Source organism: Mustela putorius, unplaced genomic scaffold (assembly GCF_011764305.1).
Source record: "Mustela putorius furo isolate JIRA1106 unplaced genomic scaffold, ASM1176430v1.1 tig00004068_pilon_pilon_pilon, whole genome shotgun sequence".
In the NCBI taxonomy this organism is placed as follows: domain Eukaryota; kingdom Metazoa; phylum Chordata; class Mammalia; order Carnivora; family Mustelidae; genus Mustela; species Mustela putorius.
The window spans coordinates 305,213-331,668 of NW_025422199.1; the positions used below are offsets into that span (position 1 = coordinate 305,213).

The following is a 26,456-nucleotide window of genomic DNA, read 5'->3' on the forward strand; positions in this document are numbered from 1 at the left end:
ATTTCATTCTTTTTATGGCTGAATAATATTCCATTGTGTGTGTGTGTGTGTGTGTGTGTGTGTATGTATACATATATACACACTACATCTTCCTTACCCATTCATCAGTTGATGGACACTGGGACTGTTTCCATAATTTGGCTACTGTAGATAATGTGCTATAAACATGAGGGTGCATGTATTCCTTTTATTTAGTATTTTTGGATGCTTTAGGTAAATACCTAGTAGTGTAATTGCTGATCATAGGGGAGTCCTAGTTTTAACTTTCTGAGGAATCTCCGTACTGTTTTCCAGAGTTGCTTCACCAGTTTGTATTTGCATCAACAGTGCAAGAGGGTTCCCCTTTCTCCACATCCTCACCAATGCCTGTTGTTTTCTGAGCTGTTGATTTTAGCCATTCTGACAGGTGTTATACCTCATTGTAATTTGGATTTGTATTTCCCTGATGATTTGTGATGTTGAACATCTTGTGTCTCTTGGCCATCTCTATGTCTTCCTTGGATAAATGTCTACTTATGTCTTCTGCCCAGTTTTTAACTGGATTACTTGTTTTTTTGGATGTTGAGTTTTATAAGCTCTTTATGTGGTTTATCACATATGTCATTTGCAAATATCTTCTCCCATTCTGTAGGTTGCATTTTAGTTTTGTTGATTGTTTCCTTTGCTGTGGAGATTTTTATTTTGATGAAATCCCAGTAGCTTATTTTTTTCAAAAAAAAATAAAACAACCTCTTTAATGGAAGTCTTTTGTGTCTATCAAGTTACCATTTCTTCTACTCTCTTGAGTTTCATAAAAGTATATTCTATCAATGCTTTTATTATTTATCTTTAAAAAATTTAACCCTTCTCATATTTCCATAAATGAAACAAGATGGGATTGGGAGGGAGACAAACCATAAGTGACTCTTTTTTTTTTTAAATTTTTTATTTTTTATTTCATAAGTGACTCTTAATCTCACAAAACAAACTGAGGGTTGCTGGGGGGAGGGGGGTTGGGAGAAGGGGGTGGGGTTATGGACATTGGGGAGGGTATGTGCTATGGTGAGTGCTGTGAAGTGTGTAAACCTGGAGATTCACAGACCTGTACCCCGGGGGATAAAAATATATGTTTATAAAAAATAAAAAATAATAAAAAAAATGTAAAACTGCAACCAGAAAAAAAAAATTTAACCCTTCTCATATTTCCAATACTACTGTGGATTTGCTTATGTATTTCTTTTGTCATTTTGGTGAGATTTAGGAAGAGAAGGGAATTAATTTAATATGTTGTCAGTCATCTTGAAATGAAAATTATACTTAAATTTTTAACTAGGCTACTTGATTATTTCTCTGTCAAAATCAAAACTTAAAATAGTTCTCTCCTTCCTTTCCTGCTCTCACTTTCAGAAGACAAAAATTTTTATTCTTCTTTTTCTGTTTTTTAAAAATTCAATTTATTTTTTTATAGTTTCAAATTTTTATTTAAATTCTAGTTATGTAACATACAGTGTAATATTAGTTTCAGGTATAGAATTTAGTGATTCATCACTTACATATAACACCCAGTGATCATCTAGAGTCTTAATTGCAGAATTTCTTTTTGCATTACATATCTTCTATTGAAATTATTATTTAGAAAATTCCTTCTGTTTTAATAACCACATTAACCATGATTACTTAGCCTTGACTAAGCATTATTGGAAATTTCATGCTATTTATTGTATGTCATACTTTCCTTTTCTAATGATGTTATCTGGCTAGATTTTTACTGAAATTCTTTGAGTAATAGTTTCAGAAAGGGTGTACGGTATGGTAAACTTTGGGTCCTTGTTTTCATGAAGATGTGTTTCTTTTTCCCTTATAAATTTGGTTGGTAGCTTGTCTGGGTTCAGAGTTTTGGGGTTACAGTCTTCCCTCAGAATTCTGTAAATGTTGCTCCTCTGACTTCTAGAATTTAATGTAGCAGATTAGAGGTCCAGTTCCTGTTTGAAGGTATTTTACTGGATGGTAATCTTGTATTTCTGTCTGGAAGTATGTTGGCAATTCAGAAGTTTAACCAGAATAAATGCCTAATGTCTAACATTTTGATTATTCCTATCCTGACATTGTAGATCCTATAGATGTGGAAATTTCAGATTTATGGAAACTTCTATTTGTTTTGATTATTATGTTTTTTCATTTTGATACCTTGTTTTTCTTTTCCAGCAAAGGAAATTTTTAAAAAAATTTATTTTTTTTCAGCGTAACAGTATTGTTTTTGCACCACACCCAGTGCTCCATGCAATCCGTGCCCTCTCTAATACCCACCACCTGGTTCCCCCAACCTCCCACCTTCCGCCCCTTCAAAACCCTCAGATTGTTTTTCAGAGTCCATAGTCTCTCATGGTTCACCTCCCCTTCCAATTTCCCTCAACTCCTTTCTCCTCCATTTCCCCTTGTCCTCCATTCTATATGCTATGCTCCACAAATAAGTGAAACCCTATGATAATTGACTCTCTCTGCTTGACTTATTTCACTCAGCATAATCTCTTCCAGTCCCATCCATGTTGCTACAAAAGTTGGGTATTCATCCTTTCTGATGGAGGCATAATACTCCATAGTGTATATGGACCACATCTTCCTTATCCATTCGTCTGTTGAAGGGCATCTTGGTTCTTTCCACAGTTTGGTGACCATGGCCATTGCTGCTATAAACATTGAAGTACAGATGGCCCTTCTTTTCACGACATCTGTATCTTTGGGGTAAATACCCAAGAGTGCAATTGCAGGGTCATAGGGAAGCTCTATTTTTAATTTCTTGAGGAATCTCCACACTGTTCTCCAAAGTGCCAGCAAAGGAAATTGTATTTTTCCAGTTTTATTGAGATATAATTGACATATAACACTGTATAAGTTTAAGGTGTATAGCATAATGATTTGATATTTGTATATATTATGAATTGATTATCACAGAAAGTTTAGTTATCATATGAGGTATTGATTTTTAAGGTAATGATTTTGTAGGTGGATTTATAACATAGTTATGAACTATGAACTATAACATAGTTATGAACTCTGGCCCCATTGCCATAGTTATGAACAGTGCTGCGGCACTGTTGAATGGGAGGAGTCATAGTATCCACCTAATAAAATATATCAGTGATTATATAGGTCCTGAGAAAAAAATTGATAGGTGAAGATAAATACATACATAAATGAAAACAACAAAATAAGGCACATTTGAGTGATGTTACACATGTGCATGAGAATTTCTAGACTCTAATTTGGAAATTCTTTTTTTTAAAAAGATTTTATTTACTTATTTGACAGCGCACACAAGTAGGCAGAGAGGCAGGCAGAGAGAGAGAGAGAAGGAAGCAGGCTCCCCAGCAAGCAGAGAACCCATTGCAGGACCCAAACCAGGACCCCGGGATCATGACCTGAGCTGAAGGCCTAGCCTTTAACCCACTTAGCCACCCAGGCACCCCTAATTTGGAAATTCTTATTCCATTTCAGGATCGTAAATTAACCAAAGCTGAGCAGCAAAGGTTCAAGGAAGAAGCAGAAATGTTAAAGGGTCTCCAACATCCTAATATTGTTCGATTTTATGATTCCTGGGAATCTATATTAAAAGGAAAGAAATGTATTGTATTGGTGACTGAACTTATGACATCAGGAACTTTAAAGACGTAAGTTGACTTTGACAGTGCCAATGAAGTTTTACTTGGATATAATTTTCAAGAGTCATAAAAGTTGTTTATAAAATAACTACTTGATGTGCTCTCTTCGGCAGCACATATACTAAAATAACTACTTGATTAAAGAATAGGTAGCATCTGAATCTAGGGACTGTGCTTCAGGGCAGGTTGAAAAATTTAGGATGTTAATGAAGTTCATTAGAAAATACAGTATTAAAAACAAAAAAGAAAATACAGTATTGAGAAATGAATATTTGTGGGATCACATAGAATTTTAGAATTAGAAGTAATGTCATTTTGTAAAAATAATGAAATTTCAAGGGTATGGCTCCATTCACATATCTAGTGAACAGGACTGTATAATTATAGTTTATTTACTTTTATTTCTGACTACAGTTTTTCATTTGATGGTGTAATCAGTTATTTATAACTATTGAATGTGAGATAGTTTTTCTGTTTCCTAGCATCTTTGCAGTAAAATTTTACATAGTTAAACCTATTTCTGTTTCCTAGCATCTTTGCAGTAAAATTTTACATAGTTAAACCCTGTGGTGACCTTATATAAGCAGTTATTAGAAAGTAGAGAAGAACTTTCTTTTTGAAATTGTGCTACCTTTCCACAAAAGGATACTCTGATTAGAATGATTCTTGTTTTGAATTAAAAATACTAAAAACTGCTAAACTTGGCAGGATATCTTCTCTAAGAATGAAGCCTTAGATTTTTTTTAAAGATTTTTATTTATTTAACAGAGAGACAGAGAGAGATCACAAGTAGGCCGAGAAACAGGCAGAGAGAGAGGGGAAGCAGGCTCCCCGCCAAGCAGACAGCCCGATGCGGAACTCGATCCCAGGACCCTGAGATCATGACCTGAGCTAAAGGGAGAGGCTTAACCCACTGAACCACCCAGGTGCCCCTGAAGCCTTAGATTTAAAATTGTTTTTCTATAACAGAGAATAGAAAAACAGTTCAGTGATGGCAAGCATAGTACTTACAATAGCAGCCAGCTTACATGATTTACCCTAATAGTGCTCATATAATAAACTAGGTATGTGTGTTTACATGTGGTCTTCTGTTTCTTTGTGTAGGTACTTAAAACGATTTAAAGTCATGAAACCAAAGGTCTTAAGGAGCTGGTGCAGGCAAATTTTAAAGGGGTTGCAGTTCTTGCACACTAGGACTCCTCCCATTATTCACCGGGATCTGAAGTGTGACAATATTTTCATCACTGGACCCACTGGATCTGTGAAGATTGGTGATCTAGGCCTAGCCACCTTAATGCGAACATCATTTGCTAAGAGTGTTATAGGTGATTAAACTTTTATAGTTTATTGGTTGGATAAAGGGAGATTTTGCTAATTGTCTATATCTAGAATAGGGATCAGCAAACTGTGACCCATGAGCCAAATCTGGCCCCATTGCCTATTTTTGTAAATAACACTTTATGAGAACACAGCTATATCCACTCATTTATGTATTGTCTGTGGGTGCTTTTGCACTACAGTGGCAAAGTTGAGTAGTTGTGACAGAGACTGTTGTCTCTGAAATATTTACTATCTGCTTCTTTACAGAAAAGTTTGCTGACTCCTGGACTAGAATGTGAATTTGCTTTGAAATGTCTATTACATATTGACTTATTTCAGAGACATCCTAGTGTATTTCTTTTTTGGAATATATTAAATAAAGATCATTAAAAGGTTCTGAAGACTTAAGAAAGAGGATTTACTAATTTAGTTCAGAAAAATTTATACAGGAAGGATAGAAATAAAAACGTTTTAAAAATTAACAAAAAAAGAAAAAAAACAGATTTTAGTAATTGTTACCTAATCTTGAGTGTTACAGATTGTACTCCATGAGTATAGAAAGTTAAGGAAATTCCTGAAGTACTTTATATAGGTATAGCAAGTATTCTGCAAATATTTAGAAATTTGGTTTAGGGAGCAGAAATTAACTCTGGTAATCCTTATGGCAGAGGGAATGTGATATTGGTGGATACATTTTTCTTTTTAATAAAGATGTGGATATGGTGTTATTTTGTAGGGACTCCTGAGTTTATGGCCCCAGAGATGTATGAAGAGCACTACGATGAATCTGTAGATGTCTATGCTTTTGGAATGTGTATGCTGGAAATGGCTACTTCAGAGTACCCTTATTCTGAGTGCCAGAATGCAGCTCAAATATACCGTAAAGTAACTAGTGTAGGTATAACTTTATTCTTTTTACTTCCTAGATTGTCACATTTCATGTTGAAGTTGGTAAAGTTATTTTAAAACTAATTTTGGTTTAGTGCTATATAACAGTGCTAAATTTAAAATAATTTTAATGTAACAAGCTTTAGATTTATGTTATATACCTATACTTTATTGGGGTCACATAAAATGCTCTGTATTAGTAAATTGGGTAAATTTACAGACATATTATCTATAACCACTTGTTTGTAAATCACTTTTACATTTATTAGGTGGATATTATTTTTTCAAAGCTGAATAATGAAGATTGACTAAACGGTTTTGAAGGTTTCTGGTTCTAAAAGCCTGATTATAAAAGGGTGTTCAAAATATTATTCAATAGCTATAGTATTTGATTCCCTGTTAGGAGTATTTTGTTGCATTACAAATTTCAAGGAATGTAAAGATGAATAAGAAGTGTTCGCTACCCACAAAGAGCTTGCATTTTTAGTATGGATAAATTCACAAACAGGTATAAACATCAGAGGATAGGAATAGAGTAAGGGATATAAGAGAGGTAGAAGTAAAGTCTTAGGATAGTTCAGAATAGGTCTGTTTCATAATCCAGTTGGGTGGCTCTAGAATAGGCCAAGAAAGAGACTGTCAAAGTGTTTAAAGTAACTGATATTAATAGGTACCCTTTTAAAATGCATGCTTATACTGTATACTTTCATATTTAAATCCTTACAAGATGGTACTATCTTCAATTTATGAATGATGAGACTGAGAACCAGAGGTTGTGACTTGCCCAAGTTCAAACACTACTAATAATGGTGTATTTTGACCCTAAGTTGGTCTGACTCTAGAGATAATTGTATAGGGAGACTAGAAATAAGGCCACTATTCCAGAATGTGGGCCATTCTGTAGGGCAAATGACTTAGTTTCTCCAGCAAATCAATTTCATGAAAGCAAAAGGGGGAGGAACTGTTAAAGAATACAAGAGACTTAAAGTAGTGGTGAGCAGGTAAATGTTCAACAACCAATTCTCTGAAAAAGAAAAAACACTGATTTTTAGCATTTCCTGATTTCCTTGGTGTTAAATATTTCCACAGTGACTTTTAAGTTTAAAATTTTTTTTAAGTTTAAGTCACCAGTGTGACCTCACTGAATGCAGGTTTGGAGACAGTATACACAGTGGAACTTAAATGATATTTCCACCATATAGTTAGAATAAACCTCAAGAGCATAAATAATAGTAAAATGTAGTAAAATAATTAAGGACTGACTGATATTTTCAGTATTTATTACCTTGGTTGTTGATATAATTTATTTAATTATAAGCTTATGTAATTTAAATTTTGTAAATGACTATGTTTAACAGTCAGCTTGCAAAATTCTTGAAAATGTAATAGTTGCCTCTTGTAAGCTTGGTATGAGCCATACATGTACTATGAGGACCTTGTTTGAATTCTGATTTGAACAAACCAAGTATAAAAAGCCATCATTTAGACTATATGGGAAATTTAAGTGTGGACTGTAACAAAGAGCTGAGAAAAAGAGGTAAGGCTAGAATGTCTTTTTAGTCTTGGTCTGTACATTGTACAGCAACAAATAGAAAAAACTATGTACTCAATTTTTTAAGTTGCAGTTCCCCAATTATTTTCACCTAGGAGCAGTAATTACCCAGGACTGGGAAATAGGTTAAGAGATCAATGGAAGGCCATAAAGGACTTTTTCTATAAGTAGAATGATGTAACTCCATATTTTGAATGGTGACTTTATTATCTTATTTTAAAGTCACAAAAATATTATATCATAATTCATGTTTCCATCTGTAAGAAAGCTTCTAGAATTTGAGATCCCACTTAACTCCTAATCTCACCAATTTATCTACTATGTGATACTGGGCATTCTGATTCTGTATCCTGTGAAGTATGTCAGACCCAGAACTAGGCTTTAGATTGCAATTGTTCTATGATATCTTTCTCCTTCTAGATTAATTTGGAGTTTTTTGTTAAATAACTATAATGATTTTTTAAAAAGATTTATTTATTCTAGAGAGAGAGAGCGCGCCCATGAGTGGGAGGGTCAGAAAGAGGGAGGGAGAGAATCTCAAGCAGACTCCATGCTGAGTGCAGAACCCCACTCAGGACTTGATCCCAGGAGCCCGAGATCATAACTTGAGCTGAAACCATGAGTCAGATGCTCAACCAACTGTGCCACCCAGGCGCCCCTAATGATTATTGTTTTAAATCTAAAACTCATAATTTGAGGGTAATAGAATATAAATAAGCAGATTCAGGCAGCTAATAGCTACAGAAACTTTTAATTGTCTGGACCTTACTAATTTGTTACTGAATTTCTAGAATCTGATAATTAGCTTTGAGTTCCTCTCTATATTTTAGTATTGCTTAATGATAAAAATAATATAGATTTCTCAGAAATACATATACACAACACCCACACACACAAACATACATATATATTGATTGATTATGGCTTCTCGCCATTCTGGAAGACTTGTTTATTACAGTTTGTTAATTGGTGTTATGCTTGCATGTATATTTATTCCCTACTTAATGTTGCAATAAGAGAATTATCCATGTTATTAAATACTCTGAGAACATTTTTATTTTTTGCATAACAGCATATATATTTATCACATAATTTGTATCTCTTGTTAGAAATTTAGATTGTTCACAGTTTTTCACTGTGAGATTTATTATAGACTATTAGAACTGTGACAATATCTTCAACAAATTGTTTAAGTTTGCACTATATGTCTATATTTATCTCATTTAAAGTTTGAATATGGTTTAGTGTTAAAAATTATTATGTTAATAAGTGTCATATTGACTTGAGCTTTCAATTGCTTAATTTGTGACTAGAAACTATTTTTCAATCAATTGTTTAGTTTGTGACTAGAAACTGTTTTTCTTTTCTCAGGGCATAAAACCAGCCAGTTTCAATAAAGTCACTGATCCTGAAGTGAAAGAAATCATTGAAGGATGTATTCGCCAAAACAAATCAGAAAGGTGGGTACAAATGTAGTGAAATGATACAACAGATGGATACATTAAACTCTTCCCTTGGACTGGGTCATTTTGTGACCTTTGAATAATACCAGTTATTATTTTTGAATGGAACACAAACCATTCTGTCTGGGGTGAAGTATATCAGTGCATGTTGTTTGCCATTTTGGACTTTGATATCATGTGCCGAATTTTTCTTGAACTGGAATTTGGGTTTTGTTTGTGTTGTGACAAGTTTTCATCACCTTCACCTTTCAGTTTAATAGTCACTGATAGTAGAGTGCTTCTGAATTGTCACCTTCAGGTAAGTACTTAGAAAAAAATGATAGCTTAAGAAAAAATTGACCATCAACTCCCCAAGTGTTTCATATTTGACCAATGTCCTTGTGTCATGATAATGGTAAAATAGATAGGGCTATTTATGTCTAAGAATTAGTATTCTAAGTTTATTTATAACACAACTTGTGTTTTTCTTATGGATATATCCCTTTAGTTTTAGCTTTTATTTCCTGTTAATTTGAGCTTTGGACAGTTGTCGAGTTAAATCAGTAGGTTAGTCCTTTGATTTTTTTACCTCCTTATTGATTATGATTAATAAAGGTGATAGGTCCTTTACAGAAATTATTTTTACCCACATTTTATTGACTGTCCCTCATTTTTGTTAGTTTTCTAAGTTTAGTGTTGTATATCTGAGACTATATAAAGGCCACTGAGGTAAAGCCTGCTTCATTGTATCTTTATTACTGAACATTATTTTACCAACAGGCTATCTCTAGGTAGTTATATATTTTAATTATGGTAAAATATACATAACCTGAGATTGACCATTTTAATCATATGTTAAGTGTACAATTCAGTAGCATTAAGTACTTTCACATTGTTAAACAACCATCACTGCTATTTCCAGAACCTTTTCATTACCACAACAGAAACTCTGTACGCATTCTCTCTCCATTCCCTCTTCCCCTCAATCCCTGGTAACCTTTATTCTACTTTCTGTCTCTATGAATTTGTTTCCTCTGAGTACTTCATGTAAGTGGAATCAGTATAGTATTTGTCCTTTTGTGTCTGGTTTATCTCACTTAGCATAGGGTTTTCAAAGTTGATTTCCATGTTGTATCATAATTTCCTTCCTTTTAAAGGAAGAAACACGTATACACACACAGCACATTTTGTATATCCATCCATTTGGATACTTGGGTTATTTTTACCTGTATGATATATGGTGAATAATGCTGCATGAACATTGGTGAATAAGTATTTGCTTGAATCCCTGCTTTCAATTCTTTTCATTATATACCTAGGAATGGAATTGCTGGATCATATGGTAATACTATGTTTAATTCCTTGAAGAACCGCCAATTTTTTTCCACAGTGCCTGCACCATTTTGTATTCCTTCCAGCAACATATGAAGGTTCCAATTTGTCAACATCATCACCAACACTTGCTATTTTCCATTTTTTTGATAATAGCCATCCTGATGGCTATGAAGTGGTATCTCATTGTGGTTTTGATTTGCATTTCCCTAATGTCTAATGATGTTGAGTATCTTTTCATGTGGTTATATCTTCCTTGGAGAAATGTCTGGTCAACTCCTTTGCCCTTTTTAAAATTAGGTTGTTTATTTTTTGTTGTTGTTGTTACTGGTTTTGAGTTGTAAGAGTTTAGATGTGCTTGTTTTTAAGTGAATCTAAAAATGCAGTTGTCTCTTGAATAACATATTATACAATACTGTAAATGTATTTCCTCTTCCTTATGGTTTTCTTAATATTTTTTTACTCTAGCTTACTTTCCTGTAAAAATACAGTATATAATACATAATGTAATATGGTATATAACACCTATAAAATTTGTGTTAATCAACTGTATATGTTATTGGCAAAGCTTCTGGTCAACAGTAGACTATTAGTAGTTGAGTTTTTGGGAAGTTAGGAGCTATACACAGATTTTCAGCTGAGATTGGCACCCCAATCCCCCCTCCAAACATGTTTGAGGGTCAGTTGTACTATGTGGAAGTACCCATTTTAGTTTGGATTCTGATTATTGCTTTTACAGCATTTTAATTGTGATCTATTACCAAAGAACGTTGGAATATTCAAAAGGATTCATTATATATTAGTGTATTAGAAAGAACACAGGCTTCTACATCAGACTAAGACTCAAATGTGGACTCACACTTAGCCAGTATGATCTTGAGCGAGTTACCTCTGTTCCTCAATGCAGGTATTTATTTTAATGATTAAAAAGATATTGCATATAAAATAACTAACAGTAGTAAGTATTTAATGGTGTCTTCTGCTATTACTGTAGTTATTCCATAGTAAAAATACATAGGCTACATTTTCATTGAAAGGTAGAGAGCTTGACTTGGTTGTATACTTGTTGTTCTTCAGATTTTACCTATTTATTTGAGAGAGAGAAAGAGTGTGTGAGAGGAGAGGGGAGGGGTAGAGGGAGAGGGAGAAGCAAGCTCCCCACTGAGCAGAGCACCAGACACAGGGCTGGATCTCAGGACCCTGAGACCATGAGTTGAGCCAAAGGCAGACACTTAACTGACTAAGACACTCAGGTGACCCTTGGTTGTGTCGTCTTAAACACATCTCACCTTAGTCTTGAAACTAGTCTGAGGAATCTTATTCTTTTTATAACAGTCTCTTAATTATTTGTCCCTTGATCACTAAAAACATAATCAGGAGGGTTGAAAATCTTCAACTTACAGGATACCATGCTTCTCAGTATACTTTATCTGCTTTAAATAGTCTAAGAGAGATTTTCTATATAGACATTATGAAATACGTGAGTTTTAGCTCTCTCTGGCCTATGATATAGATAGATTAGATATTATATATATGTTTTTAGAAATTGGCCCAAGCAAAGGACATTAACTGCCCCCAGCTTGTGAAAGAATCTTTTGAACCACTGTCCTTTTTTTTTTTCCCCTCTTCAGAGATGGTTAATCTCTAATATTAGGTAGAGGGGTATCCATTGTATGTATACTTTGGCCTGAAACACTAGGCTTAAATACTTGAAGAAAACCATGGGACTTTGCTGAACTAAATTAATTTCATTCATGGCATTCTCTAAAGAGTGAAGTTCACTGACTAGATTATTATTAATGGAGTCAATGACTTCTATTTATAACGTTTGCAAAAGAGTTTGTATTTCTGATTTCCTTTAGAGGTTATATATCCAGAAGAGTTTTTAGTTTCCTTTGCTGACAGTCTGTTGTTTGAGTTTTAGTTTTGTATTTTTTAAAAGATTTTATTTATTTATTTGACAGACAGAGACCACAAGTAGGCAGAGAGGCAGGCAGAGAGAGAAAGGGGGAAGCAGGCTGCCTGGTGAGCAGAGAGCCCGATGCAGGGCTCCATCCCAGGAACCTGGGATCATGACCTGAGCTGAAGGCAGAGACTTTAACCCACTGAGCCACCCAGGTGCCCCTATTGTTTGAGTTTTAGTAACTTAAGTCAGTGGCTTGGGGAAACTAGTCACTCTACCTAACATACTGTAACACTTCTCTAGTTCTCTAGGCATACTTATAGGTATGTTAAAATTCAAAATCTAGCTATGCTGCTGGAAACAATCTTTAAGGTGACTTTAAGTGCATGTTGGTTAGGATTTCTTTGCATCCTTGGTAAATAATAAGTTGGATATAAGATTTCATTTTTTCATAATGATGCAGATTAATGGTCTAATTAATAGGAAATTTAAAATAAGATTGTTACTTTGATTTCATTGATGTTTGCTAATTAAGAGTTCTATATCTTGTTCATGATTGGAAAAATTGATAATGAGATATGTATTTTGTTTATTAGGTTGTCTGTCAGGGACCTACTAAACCACGCATTTTTTGCTGAGGATACAGGACTGAGGGTGGAATTAGCAGAGGAAGATGACTGCTCAAATTCATCCCTGGCCTTAAGACTCTGGGTTGAAGACCCTAAAAAATTGAAAGGCAAGCACAAAGACAATGAAGCAATTGAATTCAGTTTCAATTTAGAAACAGATACCTCTGAGGAAGTAGCGTATGAAATGGTAAGTGAATCCTACAGCTTTTCTCCACTCCCCCCACCACTGTTGCCCTTTATAATATCAGGGTTAGTCGATTCCTTTCTCCTTATTGCTTTCTTTCCTCGCTATTTTCTCCTTTTCTTTATTTAAATTCTTTTATTGTGAAATGCATCTCTGTAGCAGAGATGTACAGTATGTGTGTATGTACGGTATAAAGAATAATAAAACACTACTTTTGTTAAGAAATGGAGCACACTCTCTGTCAAATAAATAAATAAAATCTTTAAAAAAAGAAATAGAACACAACCTGTACCTTAGAAGCCACTATATGAGGCACTTATATGCCTCTCCCAGTTGTATTCCCTTCCCTAGTCACCACAGGTAATATCTACCCTGACTTTTATGTTACTCATTTCTTTGCTTTTTGTTATAGTTTATCAGGTAATATGCTGTTTTGTTTTAAAAACCTGAGTGGCAAGCACATATCTAGCTGGTTATTGAAGTTACTATTAGGTGAAGATGTTCAGGAGCACATAAACTGAATGGATTCTCTCAGTCATAGTCTGGCTTCAGCTTTGCTAAGTGTTTACAAGAGTCACTTCTGGGGAAGTCAGCAGGTGAGGTCATGAGTGAGTTCAGGGAAATACATGCATGGCTCACCAATCAGTCACCAGTGGACCATTGTGTGGACCTTTAAAATTAGTTGTCTGGTAACAATATGGTTTGATGTGGAGTGGGCCCCTCTGACCTCTCTACTTCTCATCACCCCATGTTCCCCTCCTTACAGAGCAGATGACAGCAGATAACGTCTGTGGGTTTGAATGTGTGTCCCCACCTCTCCCAGGCTGCTACAGTGCTTGGAGGGAAGGTGTGTAGGCGCTTTTGCAGCACATAGTCAAATTAGCCAAGTACAGAGCGTCTAAGCCAGGTTAGCCTGGGCATTCTGTCCTCAGGTTAAAAATAAGGATGGAACATTGACATTGGGGATCTTGGAGATGATAGCCTTTAACCTGTCTGTTTTTATAGTAATAGTGTTCTAATCTGGAATGATTGCCTTGGACATCTGGTGCACAGCTATTATCCTGATATTTCTCTTTACTATCTTTCTAGACTTCTCTTCCTCTCTTCTATAGGGTTTCATGTTTCTTTAATCCCATGTCTTTCTCTTCCTTGGCTTATCCTCTTGTTTTAGTGACACACTTCCTCTGTCTGCTTCTTAAAGAAAGGATATAAGAGGTAAATTCTTTAAGACTTGTATGCATGAAAATATTTTTATTCTATATTCATATTTAATTGATTCCTTGGCTGGCTAAAGCGTTTTAGGTTGCAGTTTAAAAAAAATTTAGACTCACTGTTATGCTTTTCTAGCTTTCAGTATTGGTATTGAGAAGTACAAAGTTCTATTTTCTGAAACTTTTGCATGTGATTTGCTCTCTGGAAGCTTGTAGTAGTTTCTGTTTCTTCTTTAGTATTCTAAAATTTCACAGTGATGTGTCTTGATTTGGGTTTATTTTCGTCTACTGTGTTGGATTCTCAGTGGACCCTTCCAATCTGTCAATGCATATCCTTTAGTTTCTGGGGAATTTCTTGAAGTATTTTATTGATGATTTCTTCCCCATTGTTTTCTTTCTGGAACTGTTATCATTTGGATGTTGAACCTCTTGAACTAATTCTCTAGTGTTCTTAACCTTTCTGTTTCCCATCCTTTTGTCTTTTTATTCTTCTTTCTGGCAGATATTATTAACTTTACCTTCTAACCCTTCCACTGAATTTTTCATTTCTGCTATCATGTTTTTAATGTTAAGAGTTCCTTTTTATTTTTTTGAACTGTTCCTTCTTTAGAGTAAACATCTTGTTCTTTGTTTTGTGGAGGCAATATTATCACATCTCTTTGTAACATAAGTAAAGAGAGTGTTTTTGACATTTTTTTCTTCCCATATAGTCTCTTTTCTCCAAATTGTTGTTTCACTTTTGATGGTTTTGTGTTTTGTGTTCTTGTTAGAGGCTTTTCTGATATTTCTGATTATTCTTGGCTAGTTGCTTATGATTAATAGATTTTAGAGACTATATTTGTTTTTTGTTGCAGTGTAATAAATTACCACAAATTTAGTGGCTTAAAGCAACACCCATTTATTATCTCAGTTCTAGAGGTCAAAAGTCCTAGTGGACTTCACTGGATTCTCTACTTAGGATCTCACAGGCTGAAATCAAGGTATCAGTGGCCTGGGCTCTTCTCTGGAGGCTTTTGGTGGGGAGTGTGAGGAGAGTGTGGGGGTCGGGGACTGCTTTTGATTTGTTGGCAGAATTCAGTTCCTTATGGTTGTAAGACTGAGGCCCCTGTTTCCTCGGTGGCTGTAAGCTGGTGGTCACTTTCTGCTCCTAGAGGCTGGTTTTCAGTCCTGTCATGTACCCCACTCCATCTTCAAATTCAGCAATACCATGTTGAATCCTTTAAGAGTTGCCAGCTGGTAAAAGACTCACTTAGATAATCTCCCTATTTTAAGGTCAACTCTTCACAGCAAAATAATGGGAATGATATCTCATTATATTCACAAGTTCAAGGATTAGGATGGGATACCTTTGAGGGGCCATAATTTTGCTGACCACAGGGTCTTACAGCCTATTGGGTGATGTGATTGCTTGTGTCAGACTTGTTAACTTTGACCCATAAGGTAGGGTATCTGGATAGGCCTTTAATTAAGGAATCTTTGACATCAATATTTATAGGTGTGGGGTGCCTAGGTGGCTCATTCGGTTAAGCCTTTGGTTCAGGTCATGATCCCAGGATTGTGGGATCAAACCCCACATTGGGCTGTCTACTCAGCAGCTAGTCTGCTTCTCCCTCTCCCTCTGTGATCTCTTGCCTTCACTCTCACTCAGATAAATAAGTAAAATCTTTATTAAAAATATTTGTAGGTCTGTCTTCTTAGATTGGTCAGATTCGCCAGAGAATCATCTTTCATTGTCCGTCCTGAAGGGTTAGGGTCTGGTTACTGGTACTTTGGTAGCCAAGTGAGGAAAAGGGCTAAGGGTTTCTGCATATGCCATTCAGCATGCATATGGTCATTTAATCTTATTTTCTATGTAGAAGCCTTACCCTCAGTTGTGCCTGGTGTTCCATAATCCAGAGAGCCCCTCTTTTACCCTCTCCAGAGAACAAAACTCAAGGCTTCTTGAGTAGGGGAGAAGCACTCACCCAAAGGTATGGAATGGAGGGTGGGGCATAGGGATCTAAATATTTAACTGTTTTTCACAACCCTTTCACTTAGTCTTCCTTATTTTAGTCATCTCTTTTGACTTTATCCAGTTCTGGAAGTAACTGGTATTGCCAGTTCCTGTGCCTTAATGAGCATTTTTCAGTATAAGTCATAATGATTCTCAGCTTTCCCTAATTCACCTTTTTCAGGACTGCTAGGTCATTTATTACTTAATCTGTTTTCCACATTCTGCAATGTCCAAAATGTTGCTGCTATTGTCTTTCTCTTATTCTCCCTGTCCCTGTGGGTTTACAACTTAAAAATCCATTTAGTATGGGGTATTTTGTTTTTGGAGCTTCGGGAGGGAGTGAATTAAATATATGGATTCCATCTAACATTTTAATCATCTTTCGACTACCACGAAATTTCCCTGAGTCTGCAGACCCCCAAGACATGCTTTAAAAAACAGATTGTAGGACTGAGAATGATATGCCATGACACCTCCTCAAGTCATCTTCTCTGCTACTCAGCCCTGCTCTTCTCAGACAGCAAGCCCTTAACTTCTCTTCTCTCACTCTTCTAACGCCTGGTAAGATGTAGTACTTTGCTGTGAGCATATGTCCCTTTGCCTAGAGTGTGGATCTCTAAACTTCGTCCACACCTCCCTTAACAGCCAGCAAGTACCTTTTTTTGTTTTAATTAAAATCAGAGTTAACCTTTCTCTGTGACACTTTCTCTACTTTTTCCTTTAGGGCTTTTGCAGCAGCTCATTTCTACCTTATTTTAAGTTAAATTTGTACCGTCTTACCATCAGATTGTGTGCTCATACAGGACAAAGGACTGATGTAGTAACTTATATGTCTCTGGAGTCCAGTACTGGGCACATTGTAGGCACTTAACGTTGTTGAATAAGGAAACCTTTTTAATCTTTCACAAACCTAATGACAATCACAAATGGTCTGTAATAAGACTGCATGTACTGAAACATCAAGTTATTTGTTTTCATTTAAAGTCAGAATTATTTTAACAGTGCTTGGTAATGGTATTGTTTTTCTTATGCTGAATTTATGTATGTTTGATTAAGAAAGAACATAGATGTACATCCAAAATATCAAATCACCATGATGTACACCTGAAACTGTCAATTATATTAAATTGAAAAAAAAAAGAACATATAAACAAGTTAACTGTTATTTAATAACATTTAGAATTTGGGGGCACAAAATAATTCTGCTAGTAAAAAGTTAAAATCGTAAATGTTAAAGATGTAATTTGCTTATTATGTTTTGTTTGTAGGTCAAGTCAGGATTCTTCCACGAAAGTGATTCCAAAGCTGTTGCTAAGTCCATTAGAGACCGGGTCACCCTGATAAAGAAGACAAGGGAGAAGAAGCCAGCTGGCTGTTTGGAAGAACACAGGGATTCCCAGTGCAAGTCTGCAGGGAATGTACTCCCTCAGCCCCAGAATACAACTTTGCCCCCTGCTCCTGCTCCACACACTGGGGCTGAATGTGAAGAACCTGAAGTTGATCAACATGTTCGACAACAGCTTCTACAGAGAAAACCCCAGCAGCATTGCTCCTCTGTTGCAGGTAACAGTTACAATTTATAAAAGCAAACAAATGTGTAATTGTATTCCCTTATGTCAAAATAGTACTTTTGTGTTTTTCAATGCATTTTCTTATCTATCATTTCATCAGTCCTTTTACAAAACCCCTGAAATAGACAAGCTGGCTAGTTTCCTGATTTTGAAATTAAGAAACTTGTGTTATGTGACCTGTCCATGGTGCTAATTGAATAAGGATTATAATCTTTTTACTTTTTTTAAAGGTCTGATGTAAATCCTTTAATAAAGAAAATTTGGAACTAAAGGGAGAATGTGTTGTTCAAGAATGAATTTTCTAGATTCTAAGATCCTTTGTATTTTAGATTCAAGTATAAAATTATCATAGTTCCTCTAATTTTTCTGCTATAATGCATCCTCTTCTCTAGAAGGACAGAGTATTTTCACAATAATAACTAATTGTTCTATAATGATAGTATTGTTTTCTAGCCAGGTTCTAGGAGAATGAGAATATGACACTTCGATTTGACTGAAATCCTAGTGGCAAGTATAGATTAGTTGGGTGGGGGAGAAGCAATCACCCAAAAGTGTGGTATAGAGGGTGGGACACAGGGATCTAAATATTTTGACTGCTTCTTACAACCCTTTCACTTAGCCTTCCTTTACTTTAGTCATCTCTTTTGAATTTACCCAGTTCTGGAAGTAACTGGTATTGCCAGTTCCTGTGCCTTAGGAGTATTTTTCAATATAAATGATAATGGCCAGCAAAAGGAGTTGATTTTTATGTGATTCTTTGTTTTTAGGTTTGCTTTACTAAGAAAATTTTAGTTGTACGACATTGTCGGCATGGAGAGTTTAATAATGGTTTTTGGTTAACTGTGTATTGTAAATATTTTATTTCAAGTTGTCTCAGATTGTCAGAGTAAAAAAAAAACAGAGAAAACACTTATTTTCTATGCCATTTGGACCTTGTGTTTCAGGTTTTCCCTTCTATTTCTTATTTTCTTTGTCATAGGTGACAATTTGTCTGAGGCAGGAGTTGGATCTGCTGTACACTCAGATACTTCAAGTCAGCCCAGTGTAGCCTATTCGTCAGACCAGATGATGGTTTCCAACACCCCACAGGCTGAAATTAATGTTCCAGGGATGATTTTTCCATCCCAGCAGCTAGTAGGACATTACCAGCAGATTTCAGGGGTGAGGTGAACTCATATATTTTTAAATATATAATCTGTATATTTACTATAAATGAGAGAGTTTATCTTTAATGTATTTTTTTTTCTTATTTAACAGTTGCAACAGCAGCCAAAGCTGACTCAGCCCCACATTTTGCCTTTGGTTCAAGGTCAGTCCACTGTTTTGCCTGTGCATGTACTTGGACCTCCGGTTGTCTCACAACCCCAGGTTTCCCCATTAACTGTCCAGAAAGTCTCACAGATAAAGGTAAGATATATTTTAGAAGCTCTGTATTGGGTTAAAATTTTTTCTGATAAAGCCTCTCTTTTGTAAATTCATTTTAGTTTATATAAAACTCACTGGAAGCCAAAAGTTGTTTATGCTTTCCTTCACTTAAGATATTCTTGAGGACGTGCCTAACACTGTGAAACTAGAATCTTGAGACACTGCTTATATAACTGGAAAAGAAAATGAGAACTCCACTGATAGATAAACAAATTTATTTAGGACTCAGATCTCTTGCTTTTGGTGATAATGGTTTGTTCTTTGTATTAGACTTTTCTAGCCTGATGTGCATGTGGAGGGATTTCTTTCCTTTTCTCCCCCAGATTTTATTTATTAGAGAGAGAGATAATGTGTGCACATGAGTGAGGGGTGGTGGGCAGGGCAGAGGGAGAGGGAGAGGGAGAAGCAGACTTCCCAGTGAGCAGTGATCCCAATGCAGAGCTCAATCCCAGGACCCTGAGATCATGACCTGAGCTGAAGGTAGATGCTTAAGTGATGGAGTCACCGAGGTGCCCCTGGAGGGATTGTTTCCATAGTTAATTAGAAATAATATTTTATAGACTTATAATTTTTAGCACTTTCATCTAGATTTATGGAGGTTCCTCAAGATATTAAAAATAGAGCTACCCTACAACCCAGCAATTGCACTAGATATTTACCTCAAAGATACAGATGTAGTGAAAAGAAGGGGCACCTGCACCCCAAATTTTATAGCAGCAGTGTCTGCAAACTTTGGAAGGAGTCAAGGTCCCCTTCAACAGATGAATGAATAAAGAAGATGTAGTCCATATATACAATGGAATATTACTCAGCCATCAGAAAGGGTGAATACCCAACTTATGCTAAGTAGAGTAAATCAAGCAGAAAAAGAGAATTATCATTTGGTTTCACTTATATGTGGAACATAGGAAATAGCATGGAGGACCATAGGGAAAGGGAGGGAAAACTGAAGGGGGAGAAATCAAAGAGGGAGACAAACCATGACAGACTATGGACTCTGGGAAACAAACAGGGTTGCTGGAGAGGAGGGGGATCAGGGGAGGGGGTAGCTGGGTAATGGGTATCGAGGAGGGCACATGTTGTGATAAGCGCTGGGTGTTATAAGCAACAAATGAATCATTGAACACTAGATCAAAAACTAATGATGTACTATGCAGTGGCTAACTGAACATAATAAAAAATTACTAAAAACATTTTGGCTTTTTAAAAAATTTCTTGGCTTTTTGAGAAATTTAAATTCCAGTTTAGTTAACATACAGTGTTGTAGTGGTTTCAGGTATCGTGAAAGTGTAGTGATTCAACAATTCTATGCGTTATTCAGTGCTCATCATGTTAAGTGTACTCTTAATCCCAATCAACTATTTCACCTACCCCCCCACCCTGCTTCTGGTAACCATTAGTTTGTTCTCTATAGTTTAGAGTTTTTTTTTTTTTGTCTTGTCTCTTTTTTTCTTTGTTTTGTTTCTCAAATTCCACATCTGAGTGAAATCATATGGTATATGTCTTTCTCTGACTGACTTATTTTACTTAGTGTTATATGCCCTAGATCCCTCCATGTTGTTGCAAATGGCAAGATTTCATTCTTTTTTATGGCTGAATAATATTCCATTATATATGTGCACACACACACTATATATATATATATGTATATACACACACACACTCACACACACCACATTTTATCCATTCATCTATCAGTGGACACTTTGGTTACTTCTATAATTTGGCTGTTGTAATTAGTGTTGCTATATACATCAGGGTGCATATATTTTTTTGAATTAGTGTTTTTGTATTCTTTGGGGGAAGTACCCAGTAATGCAAGTGGCTGCACCAGTTGGCATCCCCACCAGTGGATTCCCAAGAGGGTTCATTTTTCTCCATGTCCTCACCAATACTTGTTTCTTGTGATTTTGGTTTTAGCCATTCTGACAGGTGTTACGTGATATCTCATTGTAGTTTTGATTTGTATTTCCTGAGGATCAGTGATGTTGAGCATCTTTTCATGTGTCTGTTGGCCATCTGTATGTCTTCTTTGCAGAAATATCTGTTCATGTCTTCTGTGCATTTTTTTAGTAAGATTGTTTGTAAGTTTTGGTGTTAGATTATATAAATTATATATTTTGGATACTGACTCTTTATTGGATCTTGGCTTTTTTTGATTCATGTTTATTTCTATAAGAGAAATAAATGTTTCTGTCTTTTTGACTCTCAAAGTCAGCATTATTCATTTCTGACAAGGAGTAAACAGTTATGAACGTTCATATATTAAGACTATATTGTGGTTCCCAAGGTTATAAGGTCTGGACGCATGGTTCAGCTTTTCTTTGCCATCACTGCATTTTCTTTTCTCAGCCTCACCCTCCCCTGCAAGTGCCTTATTTCTTTGGGAATGAGATGGTCTGAACATTCTCTGTATATGATTCAGTTAGCAGCTGGCACGTCTGTTTCTTTTTAAGAGATTGGTATATAGTAAGGGACAGCTAATCAACAATTTTTAATGATTGCCATTTCTGTGGATATAAGATAAAATAAAATATGGTTCTTACCTTCAAGGAGTTCACAGTCTTACAGGGGGAAGCGTACATGTAACTTGACAAATGTCAGATACATTTAAAATCTTCTGGGGTAATTTAACCTGATGGAGTTGACAGTAGCCTGATATTTGGCTTTTGTCTGTAGGTAACATGGTACATATTCATAATTGAGCTCTTGTGGTTTTATTTGTGTAAGATTTTAATAGAAAGTGTATTGAATGGATGCTTAATTTAACTTAGGTTCAACCATATAAGTATGCAGATATGTATATTTTAAAATGTGTTTCCAATCTTTTTAAAGTTTTAAAAATTATTCTGAGTGTTAACCGTATGTGGGGGCCTATGATTTAGTTTGTATTAATGTCAGTCATATTATCAGTCCAAAAACTGACATATGATAAGTTCTAGTAATGTTTTAATGCTTATTGAATAAATAATCATTATTTTTAAAAAATTACTCTGTTATTTACCTATCTAAAAATAAAGCCTATGAAGTTATAAAATAGACCGTGAAAATCACCTGTTATTTCTCCAGCTTAGAGACAACTTTTGTTTACATTTGTGGGTAGAGCCTCTAGGTTTGTCTTTTTTTCCCTATGTATACAAAATATGTAATTTTGTTTATATAAACATCTGTATATCACATACATGCTATTTTTTAGACTTTTTCACCACATATAGAAGCCATATAAGAAAGCACTTTGACCATTGGTGTCTTTTTATGAATGTGGTAGTTCAAGTTCTTGGAATTATTGCAGCCAACCTCTATTTATTCAGCCAACTCTGCTCTCCTCTTTAGAGAACTTCTGTGTTCATTTTAGGTATGATACTGAAATCCTCTTGAGCTTTTTCTTGGAACTTCGAGTGTCTGGTGTGTGATAATGTTAGATTCAGTTACTCTGAATCTCTGCCAGGGTTTGAATGAGTTATGTGGCAAGTGCAGTAAATGAGAAGCCATGAGCAGTGTATTACTGGGATTGATCTCAATCCCTTAATGTATTCAACTAGCATTTACTCATGGTATCAAGGATTTCTGTAGTATTAAAACTATATACCCAGCACCTTTTTGATAACTTGCTGAAATTTTTAGAACATAGCATTATTTTATCTGTCATTCTGTCTGGGACAGGCCCACTAAAATGGGCATGGTATATGCATTTGTAATTTGAATTTTCCTTGCACCAGAGCCAACTTCAACTGACCTTTGGAGCAAATGACCAAACTTCAGCCTAATCTATGACTTTACACTTGTCAGTTAGAGTTCCACAACCAGTCTTTCTGCAGTTTCTCCTCAGACATTGCCTATTTCACAAATGACCTCCAAGCATGTAACTGTTGGTCTTCAACTTGAGCCTGGGCCTAGAAATGGAAAGCAGGCATTAACCAAATCACCAGATGCTAATCAGACTTTTAGTTTCTTACTGGTTAATTGTCTTCAAGCTTTGTCAGACAGTCATTCTGCCCAGTATATGAGTAGTGCACAGAGTGTTGCTGGTACAGCTCAGGTCCCTTCTGATTCCACTGAGGGGCCATTCTGGGGCCAATCAGCCTTCACAAAAGATACATTCAGTACCCTACCCATATCCAGTAATACATCAGGAATCTGTGGCTCTAGGTTCTTTAGCACCACAAAGCCAGACTGTGCATTTGAAGAAACCTTGTTTCCAAGCCTCTATGCAGCAGCAGCCATTAATGTTACAACCTGAGATTATGGCATCACTACAAAAAATTTTTCACCAGGATTATATTCTGCGAGTGTCTGAAGCTCATGCAAGTGAGCAGCAGCTGAAGGATGGCATTGAAAGTGTGATTCAGTCTCTGGAATAGCCATCTTATTCTGTTCAACACGCTTATCCAGGACTACCTGCAGAACTGCCATCCTTCTCACTGAAGGCTCCTGGGCAGCTGCCATTGTCACCAGGAACAAGCTTCTTACCTATCACAACTAACCTACCCAATCCAGACTCTAGCACAGCCTGTTTATTCACTGCCAGCCCCAGAGTATCATCTTATAGTGTGTAACCACCAGGATCATAGTCAACCCATTCTATGCTGACTTCTTATCCAGTCCCACCTGTGGGTACAGACCTCTTATTTGGCCCCAGGCCAAGGGCAGCCTGCTTTTCAGTACAAACTCAGGTTTCATTACCTTTTCTAGACCAGACAGCATATAAGATCCAAGGAACTTACTCTGTAATTTATAGAACAGTTTGCTTACCAGGTACTGCCTATTGAACATGCCCATTATTCAGCACAAACTGTTTACACCATCCAGACAACTCAACAGGTAACCTTCATAACCCAGTAAGTATATGCAGTAAACCTTCCTGATAGCAAGAACATATGTATTAGAAATTCTGCAGATCAGAAGTTACACTTAGTACTCCCTTATGTAGCACAGACTTCTGACCAACAAACCTATTTAACACAACCCTAAGGTAGTAATTCTTCAAAGTTGGAGCAAAAGCCATTTATAACATCACTCTTAGATATACAGACACATTCTATGGAGCCTTTGTTTAATGTCCAGCACTCAGAAGCTCCATCACAAGCAGATGTCCATTTTAGACACCAGCAACTAGAAGGCCAGTCAATTAGCATTACATCTCAGAGGGCACAGAAGGACAGCTTCAGCACCCTGCACAGATGTCCTTCATTCAGTAGGCTTCCTCACAGACCCAGATCCAGCCCCCACATTTTTCTACACAGTTTTGGCAATCACATCTAACACCAGGCCAGGTTTCTCATTCAGATTTCATTTAGCATCAGCAGATGACTCATTCATGTTACAGACGAGTACAGAAAAGCCATCAGTTGTCTATTTAGGAAGGTCCCCTAAATTAATAGCAGTCTTTGGGTAGCCACCATGCTGCTTTCCAGCAGCCGTTACCAGGCACCAGGTATGTCAAAGGCCATTATAAACATGGTACGATTATACCTCCTTTGTAAGAACCATTGTAACCAGTGACAATGGGACAACAATATGTAATACAGCCTTTAGAGCAGCCTCAAGTGCTTCAAACATTAGATAGCAGTCAGACTTTTCCCCTGAAGAAAACCCTGGGTCAGGACCAGCCAATGTGCATTCAGCAGCAGTCTGTCCAACCACAGTGGCAGCCATCTTCTGACTCAACTCTTGTTTTGGGGTCAGCAGAAACAATGACAACAGCAGACCCTCTGTCAAAGCTTTGGAATAACTCTTTCAAATTAGCCGTCATCTTCTGTTAATCTGTTAGTATGTAATATTCTGGTACAGGCTTCCACTGTCTTTCAGAGCATTTCTGTGTCACAGACACAACAGCATTTGCAAACCCAAGAAATTCTGAAGGTAAACCCTCCTGAGGGAAAAATATAGACAATTGTGATTTTTCTGTAACGTTCAAGGGTCAAGGACATGAACTAGGTAGAAATGACATCGGATAGGGACTCATAGTCCCTGTTCCTGGGTCTTCCCCTTATTCAGTGTGTGGCCTTGACTCAAATCTCTTTGGAGTTTTCTCATCTGTAAAGTTGGAGGGGTTAAGCCAGATGATGGCTTTGATAACAAAAAAATATTTGAGCACCTACTTGGGATATATCAGTGAATAAAACACAAAAGTCCCTTCTGTCATTGACTTTTGTTTCTTAATGGGGGGAGACTGTCAATAACCTTAAAAGAAAGTAAATTTATAGTATGTTCCCAGGAAGTTGGGGGAAATATGGAACAGGGTAAGGAGAAAAGTAGATTATGATTTTAAATAAGGTGGTAATCAGGGTAGGCCTCACTGAAAAGGTGACATTCAAGCAAATATTTGAAGAAGGTGAAGCAGCCCACAGTGCACATGTTGGGTAGAAGGAATAACCAGTACAAAGGCCCCAAAGAAGGAGAGTGTCTGGTATGTTTGAAGAACAGCAAGGAGGCCAGTGTAGCTGTTGGTTGTAAAATGTTAGGAACCTGTGATTGTCTTATTCTACATTAATAATAAAGCATTTGCCCTTATGAGGTGCTAATAACAAACACTATTAAGTGATTCCTAGGTGCCAAATACTGTCTTGATGGTTTTATATGTACTATCCTCTTAACTGTATGAATTGTAGCTACCATTACCCCTCTTTTACGGGAAAGGAAACTAAGGTTCAGACAGGTTACAGAAGGGTCAGGATTTGAACCCAGACTACCTGGCTGCAGAGGCTGTGCCCTCAATCATTACACTATCCAGCCTCTGTGTAAGATAGCATCTTTCCTGCCAGAATTGGAGAAAAAGGGCATGATGACTTCATTGAGATTTAGTTAACTCAGATTTATTGAATTAATTACAGGAAGGAATTGACAATCCAGTTTATTCCCCCCCCCCTCTTTTTTTTTTTAAAGATTTATTTATTTGTCAGAGAGAGAGCGAGCGAGAGCGAGCACAGGCAGACACAGTGGAAGGCAGAGTCAGAGGGAGAAGCAGGCTCCCTGCGGAGCAAGGAGCCCGATGTGGGACTCGATCCCAGGACGCTGGGATCATGACCTGAGCCGAAGGCAGCTGCTTAACCAACTGAGCCACCCAGGCGTCCCCCCCCCTCTTTTTTAAAAAACGATTTTATTTATTTAACAGATCACAAGTAGGCAGAGAGGCAGGGAAGCAGGCTCCCCACGGAGTGGAGAGCCCGACTCGGGACTCGATCCCAGGACCTTGGGATCATGACCTGAGTTGAAGGCAGAGGCATTAACCCACTGAGCCACCCCGGCATCCCTTCCCCTCTCTTTTATTCTGCTGTAGATAATTCTAAAGACTCTGAATTGATTGAGTTTGGCTAATAAAATGTTTTGAGTCCCTAGATAAAAGGTATGCTGTACAGTAAGAGTTCT

General features: G+C 36.5%; 1 protein-coding gene across 6 annotated transcripts in view; it reads left to right on the forward strand.

Annotated features, from left to right (window-relative positions):
• The window catches only part of WNK3 (WNK lysine deficient protein kinase 3), a 155,711-nt gene that overhangs the window by 44,338 nt on the left and 84,917 nt on the right, over positions 1-26,456 (forward strand). For all 6 annotated transcript variants that reach the window (XM_004780581.3, XM_004780582.2, XM_004780584.3 and 3 more), the window contains exons 3-10: positions 3,475-3,647; positions 4,743-4,963; positions 5,695-5,852; positions 8,770-8,858; positions 12,672-12,891; positions 17,361-17,655; positions 18,643-18,824; positions 18,921-19,070. In XM_004780581.3, coding sequence (XP_004780638.1) covers positions 3,475-3,647; positions 4,743-4,963; positions 5,695-5,852; positions 8,770-8,858; positions 12,672-12,891; positions 17,361-17,655; positions 18,643-18,824; positions 18,921-19,070 — 1,488 coding nt within the window. The remainder of the gene's footprint in view (positions 1-3,474; positions 3,648-4,742; positions 4,964-5,694; positions 5,853-8,769; positions 8,859-12,671; positions 12,892-17,360; positions 17,656-18,642; positions 18,825-18,920; positions 19,071-26,456) is intronic.